At 47.7% G+C, this 17,159-nt stretch overlaps 1 protein-coding gene across 1 annotated transcript in view; it reads right to left on the bottom strand.

Moving 5' to 3' along the window:
- The window catches only part of TENM4 (teneurin transmembrane protein 4), a 732,935-nt gene that overhangs the window by 227,770 nt on the left and 488,006 nt on the right, over window positions 1-17,159 (bottom strand). Inside the window, 1 exon segment of the mRNA XM_057747430.1 lies at window positions 604-859. Within this exon segment, the coding sequence (XP_057603413.1) occupies window positions 604-859 (256 nt within the window).

Here is a 17,159-nt window from a genome sequence, read left to right as displayed (position 1 = left end):
CAATAATAATACCTATTTCATAAAGTTGTGAGGATTCTATCATATCACACATATGAAAGCCCTTGTAACCACAACTCAAATGTATCAATGTTAGGGATTGTTAGGGCTTTGGATATAGAGGGGCTAGGCCAGGAGGAGAGGAGGTGAGGGGAGATGGCAGTCACTGGGCACCCACCGCAGGCCAGGCAGGTGCCATGCCAGACAGAGGGTGACCAAGTCATGGTACGGAAAGGCAGGGGTGTGGGCCCACATCAAACCCTGGGAGCCTGCTCTCTGCCACATGCCAGCCCTGCTCATACACATCAGCTCTCATCTACTGTTACAACAGCTCTTGGGAGTCAGCAAATTGACCAAGGTCATACCTTCAGTAAGCAGCAGGTTAGCCCTGAACTTCAGGGCTGCTTGATTCCTAAGCCCCAGCTTTCTCTCCCCTATATCCCACCGCCCTTCCGTCCAGCAACCCGAGCGCAGTATCCCTACGCTGTGGCCTGGACCCCAGCCGCCTGGGCCAGGCAGTGAGTACACAGCAGGGCCCCGCCAGAGCCCGGGGTCTCAGCCCCGCCGTCCCACCCCTCGCGGCCCGGCCCGGCTGGTGTCCCTCACCTGGTCTCCAGCGGGATGTTGCTGTTGAGCAGCCAGTTGTCCTGGGCGTGGGCCGGCTCCTGCGCGCCGCCGGCCGCCGGCTCTCCGGAGAGCGAGTGGTCCGTGGGAGCTGGGCTGGGGTTGCTCCTCGGAGTGAAGTTGCCCCGGTTCAGGGAGCTAACGGAGGCCGCGTGGTGCTGGTTGGGGGTGTGGGCGTGCGAGAGCGGCGGCGGAGGCGTCCGGAGCCGAGGGTGGTTCTGCAAGCCTCCCGGGTGATCTAGGGCACAAACACGCGCGGTCAGCGGGGCAGGGACGGCCCCACAGAGACCACGTGGGGACCAAGCGGGAGCAGCCGGGCCAGCCGCGGGCACGACAAACCGGACACGATCGTGCGGCAATAAACAGGTACTCGACAGGCACTTATTGCGCACCTGCTGTTCTAGGTGCTGGGGATGCATCAAGGGGCAAAGGAGACAAAAATCCTATCCCCACTGAACTTACATTTCAGTACGAGAAACAATACACAAGATTGAAAAAAAAAAAAAAAAAAAAAAAGACCTGCCTCCCATGTTACCAGCTTCAGGCTGCTTCTTTGATACTTTCAGGGTATGGCTAGAATCAGTAATTTCAACATTACCTGGGAGTTTTTTAGATATGGAAAAAAAAATTCCTGGGCCCTACTTCATACTTACTAAACCATGAACCCTTGGGTGGGGCCCAGAAATCTGATTTCACAAACTTTCCAAGTGATTCTGACACATGCTAAAATTTGAGAATCACTAATTATACATAATGGTACATAGGAAATGAAACAAATGAGATACGTAAATATATAGTTTACTGAGATGGCGATAAATCTGAGAACACAGAAAGCCAGGAAGGGGCTGTGGCCTATGTATGTGGGGGCAGTGGTGACACTTTAGGTCAGATGGCCAGTGATGGCTTCAGCGAGGTGACTTTTAAGTAAAGGGAGTGAGTTATGCTGGTGTCTGGGGGGGATTAAAAACCACCACGAACATTTCTTAAGCACTTACTATGTGCCAGGCACTATTCTGAGCCCCCTAGCTGTGTTAATTCAGCTAATCCTCACAACACACGGCAAAGCAGGTACGGCTTGTATTTCCATTTTACAGATGAGAGAATTAAGATAAAATTTTTATTCATATATATTTTTATATGTGTTTATATAAAATTTTTATTTATATAAAATATTTATATCTTATTTACTCCTTTCAAATACCTGGAGCAAAAGGTATTATCACCAAATTTATAGATTAAAAACTTAGACTTGGCCTAAATAAAATCCTACAAAGTATTAAAAGAAAACAAAACTAAGACTCCTCCAGAGCAGGTAAGTAAAGTGCACAGGGGCATATGGCTAAGTGGATGTTATTTTCAAAGAAATAAAGTTTCTAGAACCAGAGGCAGGTCCTGGAGGTAAATCTTTAAGTACCATCCACCTAAGCTATACTCACAGAAACCTAGGCTTTGGAAGCTAAGGATATTATGAGGGTAAAGAAGGTCAGGAAACTGGATTTGATTCTAGATTCTGCCACTTATTAACCACATGCCCATTGTTGTGGACTGCATATTTATGTCCCTCCAAAATTCGTAAGTGGAAGCCCTAACCCAATGTGATGGTATTTGCAGGTGGGGTTTTGGGGAGGTAATCAGGTTTAGGTGAAGATATGAGGGTTGAGTGCCCTTATAAGAAAAGACCAGAGAGCTAGCTCTCTCTCTTTCTCTCTGTGCCATGTGAGGATATGGCAGGAAAGCAGCCATCTGCAAACTAGGAAGAGGTCTCTCACCAGATGCCAAATCTGCCCGCAGCTTGATCTTGGACCTCCCAGCCTCCAGAACTGTGAGAAATAAATGTTTGTGGTGTAAGCGACCCAGTCTATGGTACTTTGCTTTAGCAGCCCAAGCTAAGACAGAAATTGGTACCCAAAAGTGTGATGATGCTGGAACGAATATCTGAAAATGTGGAAGCATCTTTGGAACTGAGTAATGGGTGGAGTCTGCAAGAGTTTTGAGGTATGTACTAAAAAAAGCCTATGTTGGTGTGGAGGGACTGTTAAATGTGATTCTGGTGAGAGCTCAGAAAAAAGAAGTGTAGAGAAAGCTTCTATCTTCTTAGAGAATAAATATGTACAGAATATTGAGAGAAATATGGACATTAAGGGCAATTCTGATGAGATCTCAGAAATAAGGAGCATGTTATTAGAGCAATGGAGAAAAGACAATCCTTGTTATAAGGTGGCAAAGAACTTGGCTGAACTGTGTTCGTGTCCTAGTGTTTTGTGGAAGGTAGAAATTGTGAGCAATGAAATTAGATAGTTCGCTGAGGAGATTCTGAAGCCAAGTGTTGAAGAAGTGGCTTGGTTCCTCCTGGCAACTTAGAGTAAAATGAGAGAAAAGAGAAATGAATTTAAGAAAGAACTGTTAAGCAAAAAGAAACCATAACTTAAAGATTTGAAAAATTCTCAGCCTGTCCACGTTGCAAAAAATGAGAAAGTACATATGGAAGAGAATACCGTGGATGGGGCTGACTGACCATTTGATAAGAAGATGTATTTGGGTGTGAACATGGACCTAGTCAGCCACCCCAGAATGAACACTGCCAATCTGAACTGAAGGGGACAGATGCAGAATGAAGGACAGCTGTGAAACTTAGATTCTATAGGAAGGACAATAAAGCTTTGAACGTGTGCTATTCTTCAAGAAAAGGGAAGACTAGCCTTGAAAGTGATTCAAAGATCATCAGGGCCACTGCCTCAGTTTCAAAAGGCCTGAGACTTTTTAATGGCTGAGTAATATTCCATTGTATGTATGTACCACATCTTCTTTATCCACTCCTCTGTTGATGGACATTTAGGTTGCTTCCATGTCTTGGCTATTGTAAACAGCACTGCAATGAACACTGTGGTGCATGTATCTTTTCAAATTTTGGTTTTCTCTGGATATATGCCCAGGAGTGGGATTGCTGGATCATATGGTAGCTATATTTTTAGCTTTAGAAGGAACCTCCGTACCGTTCTCCATAACGGTTATACCAATTTACATTTGGGATTGACATATACACACTGCTACATATAAAACAGATAACTAATAAGGACCTACTGTATAGCACAGGGAACTCTACTCAATATTTTGTAATGACCTACATGGGAAAAGAATCTAAAAGACAGTGGATATATGTATATGTATAACTGATTCACTTTGCTCTACACCTGAAACTAACACAACATTGTAAATCAACTATAGTCCAATAAAAACTTATAAAAAGAGAAAAAAAAAAAAAGCCTAAGACTAAGACAACCATGGACATGTCACATAACCTCTTTGAGCCTCAGTTTTCTCATCTGTAAAATGGGGGAAAGAGTTCATAAACCACAGAGCCACAGTGATATCAAATGAGGCAATCAATGGGAGGGAAGTATTTCTGAAGTTCACAGTTTAGGAAGTATTCCACTTCATTTGTTCCTCTTGAGAATCCTGTATTTCACAGAGGGGACTGAGAGTCAGTGAATACAAGAGCTAAAACCAAGGTGGGTGTCATATTCCAAAGGCTGTGCTCTTCTTTGGCTCAGGAGATAGCTTTCTGGAAACCATCAAGCACAATCAACTGTTAGGCACTATCAGTGTTATGGCTATTTTTAGTGGAAGATACACCGCTCTCTGCTTTTTAGGTAACCCAGTCTTTTATGCCAACGAGTTAAAAGCAGATCTGGTGGGAGTGGGGTTGGGTAGCAATAAAAAAAGAAACCCATCTGAGCAGATCACTTCCTTCCTACGAACTGCTATTTTCAGGATAAAGCCCACAGGGGGTCTACCAAGCCCTTCAGAATTTGATCCATACCTGTCTTTCCAGCCTCATCTCTCATCAGCTCCCTCCCTGTACCCTCCACTCCAGCCACACCTTTCCCTTGGAGGCCAAGAGATCAGCTGGGCCACATAGTGGCTAACAGCTCAACTCCGATGAAGATGGTCTCCAGGAAGGCCACAGAATAAGAATGGTATTCTCTGAAGACGTGCCATGCTGTGGTCCTGGACCAGAAGGTTGCCAACAGGGATGCCCCCGATTACAAGGGAGAGAACCTGGGAGCCAGCTGAACAGGCAGAGTGTCCCACTCAGAGGACAGACAGCCTTGGACCACGGAGAAAGTGAGAATGTGCAGGGCCATTTGTTTTGTCCACCTGTCCTCGGGTAGCACTTTAATGGAGACATCTGGAGCCTGGAAGAGAAGCCAGCAGAAGTGGCCTCCTGGGCTGATTGAGTGTCCCTCCCTACCCTTGGCCTTTCAGCCCAGAGCACTACTGTTCAATGGTTATCAGGAGGCCAGCAGAGAAGGGTGACCTAGTCCTTGCCCCGGCCCGTCACTAGGAGTCAACCTTCCCATGGCATTTTACCTAATTGATATTAATAGTTGCTGTCATGTATTTGAACACAAATTATGTACACTTTTACAGCCTTAACTTTTCTATTGCTTACAGCAGCCCCTAGAGGGCAGTATTACTATCATTCCCATTTTATAAATGAGGAAGCTGAGGCTTACAAAACTAGTAAGTGATCCTTACTAACCCATAGGCTGAATTCTGTCTACCAAACCACGGCACCTTTGCATAAAACACAGATACCTGCTTGACCATCTCAGTCCATGGCCAAAGGCAAGAAAAAGACTCTCAGTGAAAAGAGTAAGCCTCTGAGGTCTGGGTTAGGACAAGCCTGCAAGCCAACAGACACCTGCTTTGTGACTAAGTGGGATGCCGGCTCTAGCTTGATAACTGTTTAGAAGCACTGCCAAGAGTCCTGAAATGATGAGATTTTAAGTATAAGTTTCGAAAAGGAAATTCTCCTGTGGGGATAAGAAATGACCTGGTCCAAATCTATTCTATTTTTTGAAGCTCAGCTCAGTTGCCACCCCTTCCAGAAAGCCTTCCTTGATCTACCCTTCCCAAAGTTCTTTTTCCCTCCATTGACTGCTAACACAGCAGGTACCCTGGACTGCTCACCTTTTCCTCCTCCCCCAAAGCATGCGTACTTATGTCCCCACCTTGCCTCCTCTAGTAGGTATAAAAATCCCTGTTCCCTGTGTGCTGTTGATCACAGGTCCTAAAATGAAGCAGATGCTCAGTATAGTTTATTGAGAAAATGGCTCTTGTGAGTGGTCTGGGCAGTCTGTCCTGGAGGGTAAGGTGTGGAGGACATCCGCATGCCAAAAATGAGAGCAGGCCACCTGGGCTCTCTAGGCCATGGGCCCATATAGCCTTCAGTCACTTGCCTGGAGCCAAGAGTCCCAGATGCTTCAGCTGGGCTCTTTATTTCCCTTCCATCCTGAGAACACTAGGAAAGGGGATTTTGATGTCTCCCAGATTCCCCAGGGAAAGGCTCTGTGTTAGAGGGCTCAGCAATGGGAGTGTACTCACAACCCCCAAAACGACACGGCCTTCCCAAGGAGTAAATGCTTTCTCTGGTCTGAATGGAGACGCCTTTCTGCTCCTATGGCCAGGAGGGAAGATGGAGAGGAGAGGTCTTCTTTTCTCCCCTTATCCTCCCCAACTTATAGTCTCATCTTTAGAGGGAATTCAGAACCAATTCACTCACTCAGCAGGTCCTGAATCCCCTTTCTGTGCCAGGACCTGTAAGCCGGCTGTTAGGAATACAACGGTGAATGAGACAGTGATGGCCTAAGAGAAGAACTCTCTTCTGGTTCCCACTCACTGGCCGGGTGGCCTCCAGGAACTCACATCACCTTCCTGGTCCTTGGTCTGTGTACCTGCGAAGGGTGCACACATTCCTGCATCACCACTTTCTGGAGGATGTCCTTTGCTCAAGTGCCAAATACACAGTGGGTCCCTACTGCTCCCTGAGGGAAAGGGCCCACATGCCATTCACCTCAAATCACCAGTAAATATTTATGGAATGTGGGGGGCGGGGAAGGGAGAACAAATCAGATAGGTGGACTTCTTGTCTGCACAAGCAGTGGCTTCTCTCCTGCTACCTGGGAGTAAGCATCGCTACATTTGCAAAGCTGTGCTGTAATTCCAATTTACGCCCTCTCCTTGCAGACACAGCCACTAAGTGTGTCTCTAAATCGAGCCCAGATATGAGTCATTTTTACTGTTACGTTGCACACCTCTGTCAGTAAAGGCCACGTGCTTATCTGAGTTTTGCAAGCCTGGTTTTCCAGGAAGGTATTTTGCTTCCTACAAGTTCTCACATATATTTACAGTTGCTGGTTCTCTCCAACGTCTCAGACGTTTTTCATCTTATATGCACAAAAATCCTGAACACCAAATGCCCCTGGGCTGCATCTCCCTGACCCGAGGTCATAGTGAGGCTTCCTCAGTGTGCTGGGCAGAAGTGATAGAAGGAGACTAGGCTTTTTTTTTTTTTATTATTTTTTTTGGGGGCAGTACACCAAGTTCAGTCATCTGTTTTTATACACATATCCCCGTATTCCCTCCCTCCCTCGACTCCCCCCACACCCTCCCTCGAGTCCCCCCCATCGTCCCCTGAGACTAGGCTTTGATGTCAGACAGCCCTGGGTTTGAGGTTTGGCTCTGCCACTTATAAACTGTGTGACCTTGATCAAGATATTTAACTTCTCTGGAGTTTCAGTTTTCTTACCATTAAATGGAGATAATGCCCATTTTATAGGGCCATTATGAGATCATGTATTTAAGATGCTTACTTAACATAGTAATGCTAAAAAAAAAAGTATTAATTCCACGGTGATGGTAAAGCCATGCTGAATGGATAAGTTGTAAAGTGCTAAACTGTCACTGTGAGGATCACTCTACAGCATTTACAGTAGGGGTGCCAAAGCAAAAAGCCTTGAGAGAGAAAGAGCAGGAACACGCCTGGCAGAAAGGTGGTCCTCTTCTGTTACAGGTGAATCCCATTCTGGACAACCCTGCAGGCTCCCAGGAGCCCTGGTTTCAGGAAGATGCTTGCAGCTGGATGTGCAGATCAGAAGCAATGAGAATGGCTACAGCCTGACATGCAGAACCGAACTGGACACATGGGTCTCCATGTCTTTAAATAGTAGACCCCTTTCTGCCTTAGGTAAGCATCTCAGAGCAAACCAGGGTGCTGCTCTGTCCTGGGTTCAGAGTGTACCCTAAGCAGAGGGACCCTGAGGCTATGCAATCAATCAGCAATACTGAACAGCCCCGTGTTGTATGCAGGGACTTGAGGAGTTTTAAGATAAGGATGAGCCCCAGCCTCCCCAAAATCTGTGTTTTGGGGACAGATGTAAAAAGAGGTACCAGGGCAGAGCTCAGGAGTCCCTCAGACCTAGGTTTAACCTCGGCTCTGTCTCTCACAAGCTATATGATTTGGGGCAAGTCACTCAAGTTCTCTGGCCCTCTTATTCCTCACCTATAAGATGAGTATATAATGGTAATGTAATAAAAGGAAGAGGAGGAGGAAGGGCTACTGTAGATTAAATACAGAGACCTAAATGAAACAAATATGGTTTCTGACTTTGAGCTGCGCACAGTTTAGTAAAAATAACAGACACAACAACAGATACTATGCAAAATAGTAATTATGATGAGATTACAACAGTTAACAGTTATTGAGTACTTGTCATGTCACTGGCTCTAAGTGCTTTATTTACTTATCTAACCCTTATAACACCCCTATAAAGAGGGTACTATTATTACTCCCCAATTGACAGTTGAGGAAACTAATGTACAGAAAGGCTAGGAACGTTGCCCAAGATTACTAAACCCCTGAATGATGGAGCCAGAATCTGAACGCAGGCATCTGGCTCCAGAGCCCACACTCTTAACCACCTCTGCTTTACAGACACGGAGGGAGTGGACGCAGGGAAAGTGCCCACATCGTATGCCTATCACGTGGTGAGTGGTCCACAAGCACCAGCTCCTGGAATCCTCGTCAGCCTTACACTGCAGACCCGCTGGAGCTCCACAGAGCACAGAGGGGGCTGCCAGCCTGGCTGTCAGGGTCGGGGCAGGGTTCATGACAAGTGACGTGTGCCCTGTGTCTAAAGGGCATTCTAGGCATTGGATGATGCATGTGTGTGGAGGTCCAGGACCTGAGAGAGAGAGAGAGAGAGAAGGAGGGAGGGAGGGAGGAGAGAGTGAACATGAGCTGGCCGGCCTGGGCACTTTAACGAGCGTGGAATGGCTGTGAGGAGGCAGTGGCAGGAGGCCAGGTGGAGACACTGGGAGAAGGTCTGGGTGGTGGTCCCCTGGAGATGCCAAATGAGAGAACTTGGCCTTTATCGGGAGGGTGGGAGGGCGCCCCGCTGGGCCTTGAGGCAGGAGGGCTTTGCTCACACTAGGGTTTGAGGCTGATTCCCAGTGGCCATGTGGAGGGTGAACCAGGTGGGGGCAGGCTGCAGGCAGGACCCAGACTGACCGCGGGATGCCTGACTGCTAGCAAGACCCCAGTGGAGCACATCCTTATCCTTTTATAAGAGTACATTCATGGGAAAAATACATAAATTTCCAGAGCTTTGGCTCAGGCAAAGAATCTGAAAGTGTCAACAGCCCCGTGATCTAGGCCAGCACCGGCTCCAAGAAAGGGTGCCAGGCTGGGCGCCCACCTCCAACCCCGAGAAACGGCCACCAGGCTCCCGAAGGTCTCCTGGCTGCAGAGTTAACGATGACTCAGCATGCGCTGCAGTCGTTAATCGGACCCTAAAGATTGTCAGATATGAAGGATGATGGTATTTAATTATCATAAAACACAAAGACTCCAGCTGCCTGAGAACACCAAGAGAGAGTGATTTGGCTTCCATTAAAATGCCATTGACTGCCACTGACTTGGGATGGTGCAGTAGTGGTGCTGAGAGCTTAGCTAATGAACCTTGGCCTCCTCGACCAGTTTAGAGAGGCCAGAAAGCTCTCTGTCACCACGGTCGGCAGCTGGGATCTGAGGGCTTGACTTCCAGCCTCCGTTCCGCCTTCTTCAAGCTACATACTCTCGGACAACTTATTGAACCTCCCTGAGTTTTGGCTTCTTGTCAAATGTCTATGAAAGCACCTTGCAAACTGCAGGGTCCTGTGTAAGAGTTAGAGAAAACGATCAGCATTACTCTTAGTGCCTCAGAAGGAATACAAACAGTGACATCCAAGTGGGGACCACTGGTCTGAGCGCGAGGCCGGGGGCTGCATTTGTGTGCTGTTTTCTCTGCCCAACCGTTCCCTTCCTGAACACATGCTTTCTGTTCACCTTCACTGCTGTGCTGTCTGTTCTGTGTTGTGGCCAGTGTGCAGGGAGGGCCCACAGAGGCTGGGGCAGCAGGCTGGAGCTTCCTGAGGCTACTCCCCCAGTGCTCTTGATGCGGAGTAGAAAGGAGCACACTGAGGTCACAGCATGGCTGTTTCTGCTCCTTTGTCCATTTAGCTGGGGCAGAACTTTGGGTGAATGTTCAGACTGTTAAAGTGCTTGTATGTGAGAAGCAGTAATGAAGGGACAGTGTCTTAAACTACTGCAAGAGCCCCCCTGTATGGTGCAATGGTTTTCCAGATAGGGCCATTTGGAAGCATGGAAGGGGCTGTTTTCTGGCTGTTACAATGACTGGAAAGCACACCTGGTGTTTGACAGGAAGGGGTCAAGAAAGCTGGCCGCATGCAGTGCATGGGATCGGTGATCAGTCAGTGGTTAGTCTAGTCCTAGTTAGTCTAGGATGGGTAAACAGCTGATGTAAGATTTTATTCCCTATTTGCTTCTACCCCCATCTCCAGTTTCACTCACTCTCTGTCACAGGAGGTGATCGCTAAGGACTGCATCACCTGGGCTCCCTCATCCCCTGGCTTCCAGATAGGTTTGCCTAATTGTCAGCATAGCAGGACACTGAAAGGAGGGAGTGGGGAGAGGCTGAGGTCACTTCCTGGCCCCATCCTCTGAAGCCCTGCTTTAAGGCAGTGTCTCAGGCAGTAGCCTCATCCCACAGAGCTATGAGAGGTTACAGGTAGACGGGTCTGAGGAACCTCCTAGGAAGAGCAAGACCTTGAACTGGGTACTGAGGTAGAGACAAGGTGGAGGTATATAAAATGGAGGAAGCAGGCATTCTTGGCAGGGGGCTGGTGTCAGCAAAGGCCCACAGGCTGAGAGATACAGGCCCCTAAGGCGGCAGGATGGTGCGGAGACCTGGGCATCCGGAGCGGAGAGCTGTGAGGGGGAGCAGAGGAAGAGGCTGCAGCCCACCTCCAAGAGCCTGGAGGGCAGGCCTGGGAGCCTGGAGCCAGGGGGACAGCTTTAGCGGTGTTCAGAGGGCTTGCTCCAACTTCCAGCCCTTTAAAGCCAAATGTTAGAGCAGTCACAAGAGTGAACGAGAGTGCCCCGGCTTCACTAAGAGGCACTCAGGATTCCTCATCCAGCAATGAATGCTCTCCTAGGGTGGGGTGAGGGGCAACCTGCGGCCTTGACCAGACAACTGAGGGAAGAGCAGTGTCAGAGGCTCTGTCGGAGAGAGGTGTGGTTGGCATTGCTATTTCCACAGTCATGGTAATTTACAGACAAACTAAGCCAGGAGCATCAAGAGCTATCTGTTCTAAGCGTGTGAATGAACAACTTGGCAGCACCACCGACTGAACCTAGAAGAACCCTCTCCCAACATACATTTGCCCAAATTTCATTCTTGTGCTTGTCTCTATCAGCTGCTAATTGCTGTGTGACCTTAATCAAGGCGCTTAACCTATCTGAGCTCCAGTTTCCCCAAGTGACAAACAGGAGGAGGAGGTGATGGGAATTTCCTCTAATTCTAAAATCAAGACTGTATCGTTTTGGCAGATGAAGCTGGGATACTTGTTAATGAGCATCTGCTTGCAAAAGATGTGCACAGCAAGCTGTGGATTGGATAGTGCTGTGTGACTGGGCACCAAAGAAGGCAGAAAGATGGACTGGAAGGAAGGGAAATGTGGTCCTTCTTTCCTCCCTCCTTTCCCGTTTCCCTGCTTTCCTTCCTTTCACAAAGGTCACTATATAAGCCCTGTGCTTGATCCTGGAGACCCAGAGATGGATTAGCCAAAGTCCCTGCCTGTAAAATCTGAACAGACTGATCAGAAAAGGTTGCCTGCAGCCACAGGGAATCTTTTCTGGGTACATGGCTTTCCCCCGACTTAAAGCTGTGTCCACCTCAGGGCAGAACTTGTCCTGGGAGAGCTTTCTGCTTGTCAAGTGAGTTTTCTTTCCTTCCACTGTCACCTTCTTGCCCTTTTCAAAAATGGGCTGACCCATAAACTGTTAGGTCAAGTTCCAAATCAACAAGGAACATTACCTATCAATAGAAGTGAGTGAGTGTGTGTGTGTGTGTGTGTGTGTGTGTGTGTGTGTGTGTGTGTGTAGGGGGTACAATTCAGTTCAATGGGAGTCTGTGGTGTGCTGGAGCAGGTTAAGAAGCACATGGAAATGTAGTCGGCTGCATTCATAGAGGTAAAGCACAAAGAATGAGGGAGGTGATGGTTAGGCTGTGCTGATCAGCTGGAGTGGGTCCAGAGAAAGGACACCAGGATTGGGGGTCATGCCAGTGCTGTAGATGCGGGTCCTCCCCTGCTGTCTCTGGAGCTAGTCAGTGCTTTCCCAGGCTTCCCTGGATGGTGAGGGGTTTAGAAACTGTGTTCCTAAGGGGTAAACAAAGGACTGATGCTGTTAGCCTGGCAAGGAGACAAGTTAGGGGAAGGGATTAAAGAAAGAGTGTGGCTCAGAGTCCAGCTGAAACACACCACGCCTCATGATTCACCTTCCCGGGCTCATCATGTAGGCCACACAGTTCACAGTTCGGAAATTAAACACCCACTTACGTGGTGTAGTAGAGAGTCCTAGACTGAAGAAGTGTTCCCTATGGTGTCATTAACTCACACTGTGACCTTGGGAAAGCTCCTTCCCCTCCCTGGGTCTCAATTTGTCTGGAAAAGGAGGTTCCTTTATTTTATAGATGATTTCCTGAGGTTCCTTCCAACCTTTGACAGTCTGATTCCTCGTGGCTTTCCTTGTTCCGCTCAGGGAATTTTCTCGAAAGAAAGTGATGCGCAAAGCACTACTGCTGCCTTCAAACAGTCAAAGGATGGAGGAAGAGGCACATCTACTCCATGGGGCTTTAAGAAGAAGAATCAGGGCCAAGGTCAGGAGGTCACCTGGAGGAATCAGCAGTGCAACTCCAGGAAACCCTTCTTCCTTCCAAGCTTTACAATGGGCTACCTTTCAAAATGGTGAGCGCACTGTCAATGAAGTGGTTTGAAATAACTCGCCTCAACCTCCTCCCTGAACTTCCAGCCTCTGCCACTCAAATGAAATACATACGGAGCTGAACTTAATGCCTCCCGGCCCAGCTCCCTCTCCTGCGCTCCTGATCTCAGCATCACCAGCTGCTGCCAGCACCACCCACCCCATCCATCAGAGCAGGTGACTGGGGATCACCATTGCCTTCTCCCTCTTTTTCAGGCTGAACAACTTAGCCAAGACTGCCATACTATGGCTTTCCCCGCCACATCTCTGTGGGATTCTCACCACTCCCACTGTCACTACCTCAGCTCAGCCCTCATCAGTGGACACCTAGCCCAGGGACATAGCCGACACTGGGGTCCCAGCCTACGGACTCATCCCTGCTCCAGGTCACTTAACATCCATCAGCTGAAGTAAGCGTCCTAAAAGAAAAGAATTATGTCATTCCCCTGCCATGAAGCCTTCCATGGCTCCGCACTGCCCACAGGACGAGACCCTCGCCATCTGACCTGAGCCCACCGCTCCAGGGCTGCACCCACGGCTCTTTGCTACCCTCTTTAAGACGATGCCAAGGTTAACAGGCTAATTATAAACCACTCATGAAATGGCTCACTGCTTGTCTCACATTCACGGCTCTGCACATGCTGTTTCCTTCCACATGGAACGTGTTTTTAACTCCTTTACTGGTTAATTCAGATTAGAAGCAACCTTGTCTAGGAAGCCTTTTATGACCACCCCCTCAACCCACTCCTCCCAGTTGGGGTTCAAAGCCCCTCTTCTGGGCTCTTCTAACCCCCATGGCTTACTCTTGAGTTACAATCACTTGTTTGCATAACTGTCTCTTCTACCAGACTGTACGCTCCAAGGGTGGAGGTCTTATCTTCATACATCACAGGCTGTGAGGCGGGAAGCATGACTCCTCTCTCTGGGCTACCTGGTAGGCTTTCACCGGGGTGCTGCCACTGGTTCTTGAGGGGCATGGGGTAGTCTGGGCCCTCTGGGCACCCTGATCTTTCTCTTTAAACTTGACCTGATGTTCTCCAAACTGTACAGGTTAAACAGCCAGTCACTGGGCTTCCTAGGTGGTGCAGTGGTTAAGAATCTGCCTGCCAATGCAGGGGACACGGGTTCGATCCCTGCTCCAGGAAGATCACACATGCCGTGGAGCAACTAAGCCCGTGTGCCACAACTATTGATCCTGTGCTTTAGAGCCTGTGAGCCACAACTATTGAGCCCATGTGCTGCAGCTACTGAAGCCCACACGCCTAGAGCCTGTGCTCCACAACAAGAGAAGCTATGGCAATGAGGAGACGACACACCACAACAAAGAATAGCCCCCATTCACTGCAACTAAAGAAAGCCCGTGCACAGCAAAAAAAGAAAGCCCCAACACAGCCAATAAAATAAATTAATTAATTAAAAAAAATTAAACAGCTAATCACTGAGGCAGACATAAACTCTATATTTTTATCAACAGTTGAAGAGGCCATGAAAAAGAAATCAAGACCATGAATCTCAAGGCTCCCACAGGGAAGAACCTATTTTGTTGAAACCAACATTACCACTGAAAGTCAGGGTAGCTTATTGGGTGATTTTCCTTATTCCACTCCCCTACCCTCCATTGCATGGGCCCTGCAGGAGACTAAATACCAGTACACAGAGAAGTGAATTCTCCTCATCATGTTCACACCCCTCCCTCCGTTTTATATCCATCAGTAGTTCTGAAGAAACTGCCTTCTCCTGGAAGAGACTTTGACACGCCTAGATGAAGTGACAGGTTGCTAGAACCCATGGAGCATTACTGCATGTGGCTAAGTGCCACAGCTGAGGCTCAGGCTGCCTTGGGTTCAAACCCACTTCCTCCTCTTATGCACTGGGCCACACTACAAATCTTTTCAGGACCCCACTTAATGCCACCGTGGCCAGGAGGGTGAGTGAAGTCAGAAGGAGCTGTTTGAAACCAGGTTCTACCACCTACTAGCTTTATGGCTTTGGGTCAGTTATTAACCTCTGAAAGCCTTGACTTCTGCATCTGTAAAATGGGGATAATAGCACCATCTGCTTCATAGTCTTTGTTTCAGGGGTTTAGTGGGATAGTGTGTGTAGGGTGCTTAGCACAGGACAGTCAAATAGGACTCAGTTGAGGTTAACTATGAATTCCCTCTGATACCACCTTAGAATTCCATTGAATTACATTCCCCTTGGGCTGCTGTGGGGTCTTAAGGGGCAAAGATCTGATCTGTCTTTTCACCCTGGGCTTGGTTCTTCCCTGTACCGTTAGCGGTTTTCCCTCTAAAGGCTATTAAGATGTCAGTAACTGTTTGTTGGATGAAATGAATAAAGCCCTTGTCCATGCAGGGTCTTCAGGTCTGGGCACCAGGAGGCTATCAGCGGGGAGGAGAATGAATATTTATTGACACATGACTATAAGTGGGGCTCTCAAGAAGCTTTCCTCATTTCATCTTCAGAGCAACACTGAAGGTGGGTCTTAATTTCCCCACTTTTAGACAAGGAAACTGAGCCTCATAAATCTGCTCTGCCTTTGCCTATGACTTTTTCAAATAGGATATCTCAGGCCTCAGCATTTGCGGCAACTTTATGAAATGTGGCCTCTTGATTTACAGAAACCTGCCCAAGGTCACACCACTAGGAAATGATAAAAAGCTAAGATCCCAGCACAGATCTCTCTGCTCTTTCTATTCTAGTGCGGAATCAAGCCTCCTAGGGGCAAAGGAAGAAGAAAAAATAAATTCAGAAATACTTAAGCTCTATGTATTGAGCAATTTATTAAATGCAAAACCTCTTGCATATTTTTATTTTGACTGAACAGCAATCATGTCAGTAGTTACATGGATGAGGTGTTTTGGGGGAAACACAAAAGCTTTACTGTTTGATGACACACCAGAATAACAACCCTAAGAGGCAGATGTTATTATCCTTTTAAACATGGGGAAATTGAGGCTCTGCAAAGCTAAGAGACTTTCCCGGGGCAGAGCCCAGAAGCAGTGGCCTCCCAGCCTCTAGAAGCTGCATGCAAACACATACCTTCTACCTTGACCAAAGGGCACCCAACCCCAGCAAATCACAAGGTAGCATGAGACCCCAGCCTGAGGAGTCTTGACCTTTTTCCTCAGGCTGTAAAGAGCCCCCACTTAGGGGAAAAGACAGAGAGCATCCAATTAATTATACTATCAGAGAGACACTTTCCATCATTTACGACATGACCGCGTGTGGCTTCTCCTTTTGATACAAGCTCAGGAGATCTTAGACAGATATTCCATCCATCAGTGTCCATGAACCAAGTCATACTAGGGACAGATAAGAGGAATTTGTCCTCCTGAAGTCCTCGGCAAAGTGTCCAGCTCAATCCCCAGGCCACAGAAATGTAATCATAGTACTAATAATGGCCTCAAAGTACTGAAGGTTTACTGAGCTGCCAGCTACTCTGCTAAGTATCTCTAATGCACTTTTTTTTCACGTTTCCTCTCTCCAAGAGTCCTCCGAGGCAGGTCCGAGGAACACAGCGCAGCCTGGTAGGAGTGTGAGCTCTAGAGCCAGGCAGCCTGGGTTTGAATTCTGGCTCCACCACTCCCTGGCTGTGTGGCTCTCATTCCTGACTTCAAATATGGAGCTAATACTTGTGGGATGCTTGGAAAGATTCATGTAAAGGTTGAAGAGCATCCACGGAACGTAGCAAGGACTCACTAAATGCTAGTGTAGTTACGTTTGTTTTACAGATGAGGAAACTGAGACTCAGAGAGAGAATTTTCTCATGCTCCATAGCTGCTCAGTGCCAAGCCTGGAACTCAGATCTAACTTCAATGCTCTTGATAGCTGTGACGTACTTTCTACCCTTCACCCTACTGTTCACTAGCATGGCAGGTGCTCCAAGATGGTGTGATGATTATTATTCATAGCTGAGAATACCTTGTTAAGTGCTATGCTCCTGGTCAGTGCCCTCTCAAGGTGACCCATCCCAAGCTCCTGCCCTTTCTCTTCCATGGTGCCATGTCCCTGCGTCATGGTGCCATGACTTACAGAGCAAGTCCCTGCAGCCAGGGAACTGACGGTACTAACTTGATTTCAATGCAAAAAGTGTATAGTCTGTGGGCGCCACCTGGACTCATTCCCCAAGTTAATTCTTTTCTCTCTGCTGTGGAATATTTTACTTTTCCAATTTTAGAATCTACTTATGTTAAAAATGAAAGAGAGAGAAATCCAATCAGCCCAGCTCAGGTTTGTGAAACAAATAATGCAGCCGGCACAGAACCTTAATCAAACAGTTGTATTCATAACCACTGCTCTGCCTAATTTCTACAGCCCAGGGCCTCCTACAGAAAATGTCTCTTGACAATATAGGCTGCAATGCAGAGGC

Source organism: Hippopotamus amphibius, chromosome 9, assembly GCF_030028045.1.
Source record: "Hippopotamus amphibius kiboko isolate mHipAmp2 chromosome 9, mHipAmp2.hap2, whole genome shotgun sequence".
NCBI classification, from domain to species: domain Eukaryota; kingdom Metazoa; phylum Chordata; class Mammalia; order Artiodactyla; family Hippopotamidae; genus Hippopotamus; species Hippopotamus amphibius.
This window is presented reverse-complemented; position numbering and strand designations above follow the sequence as displayed.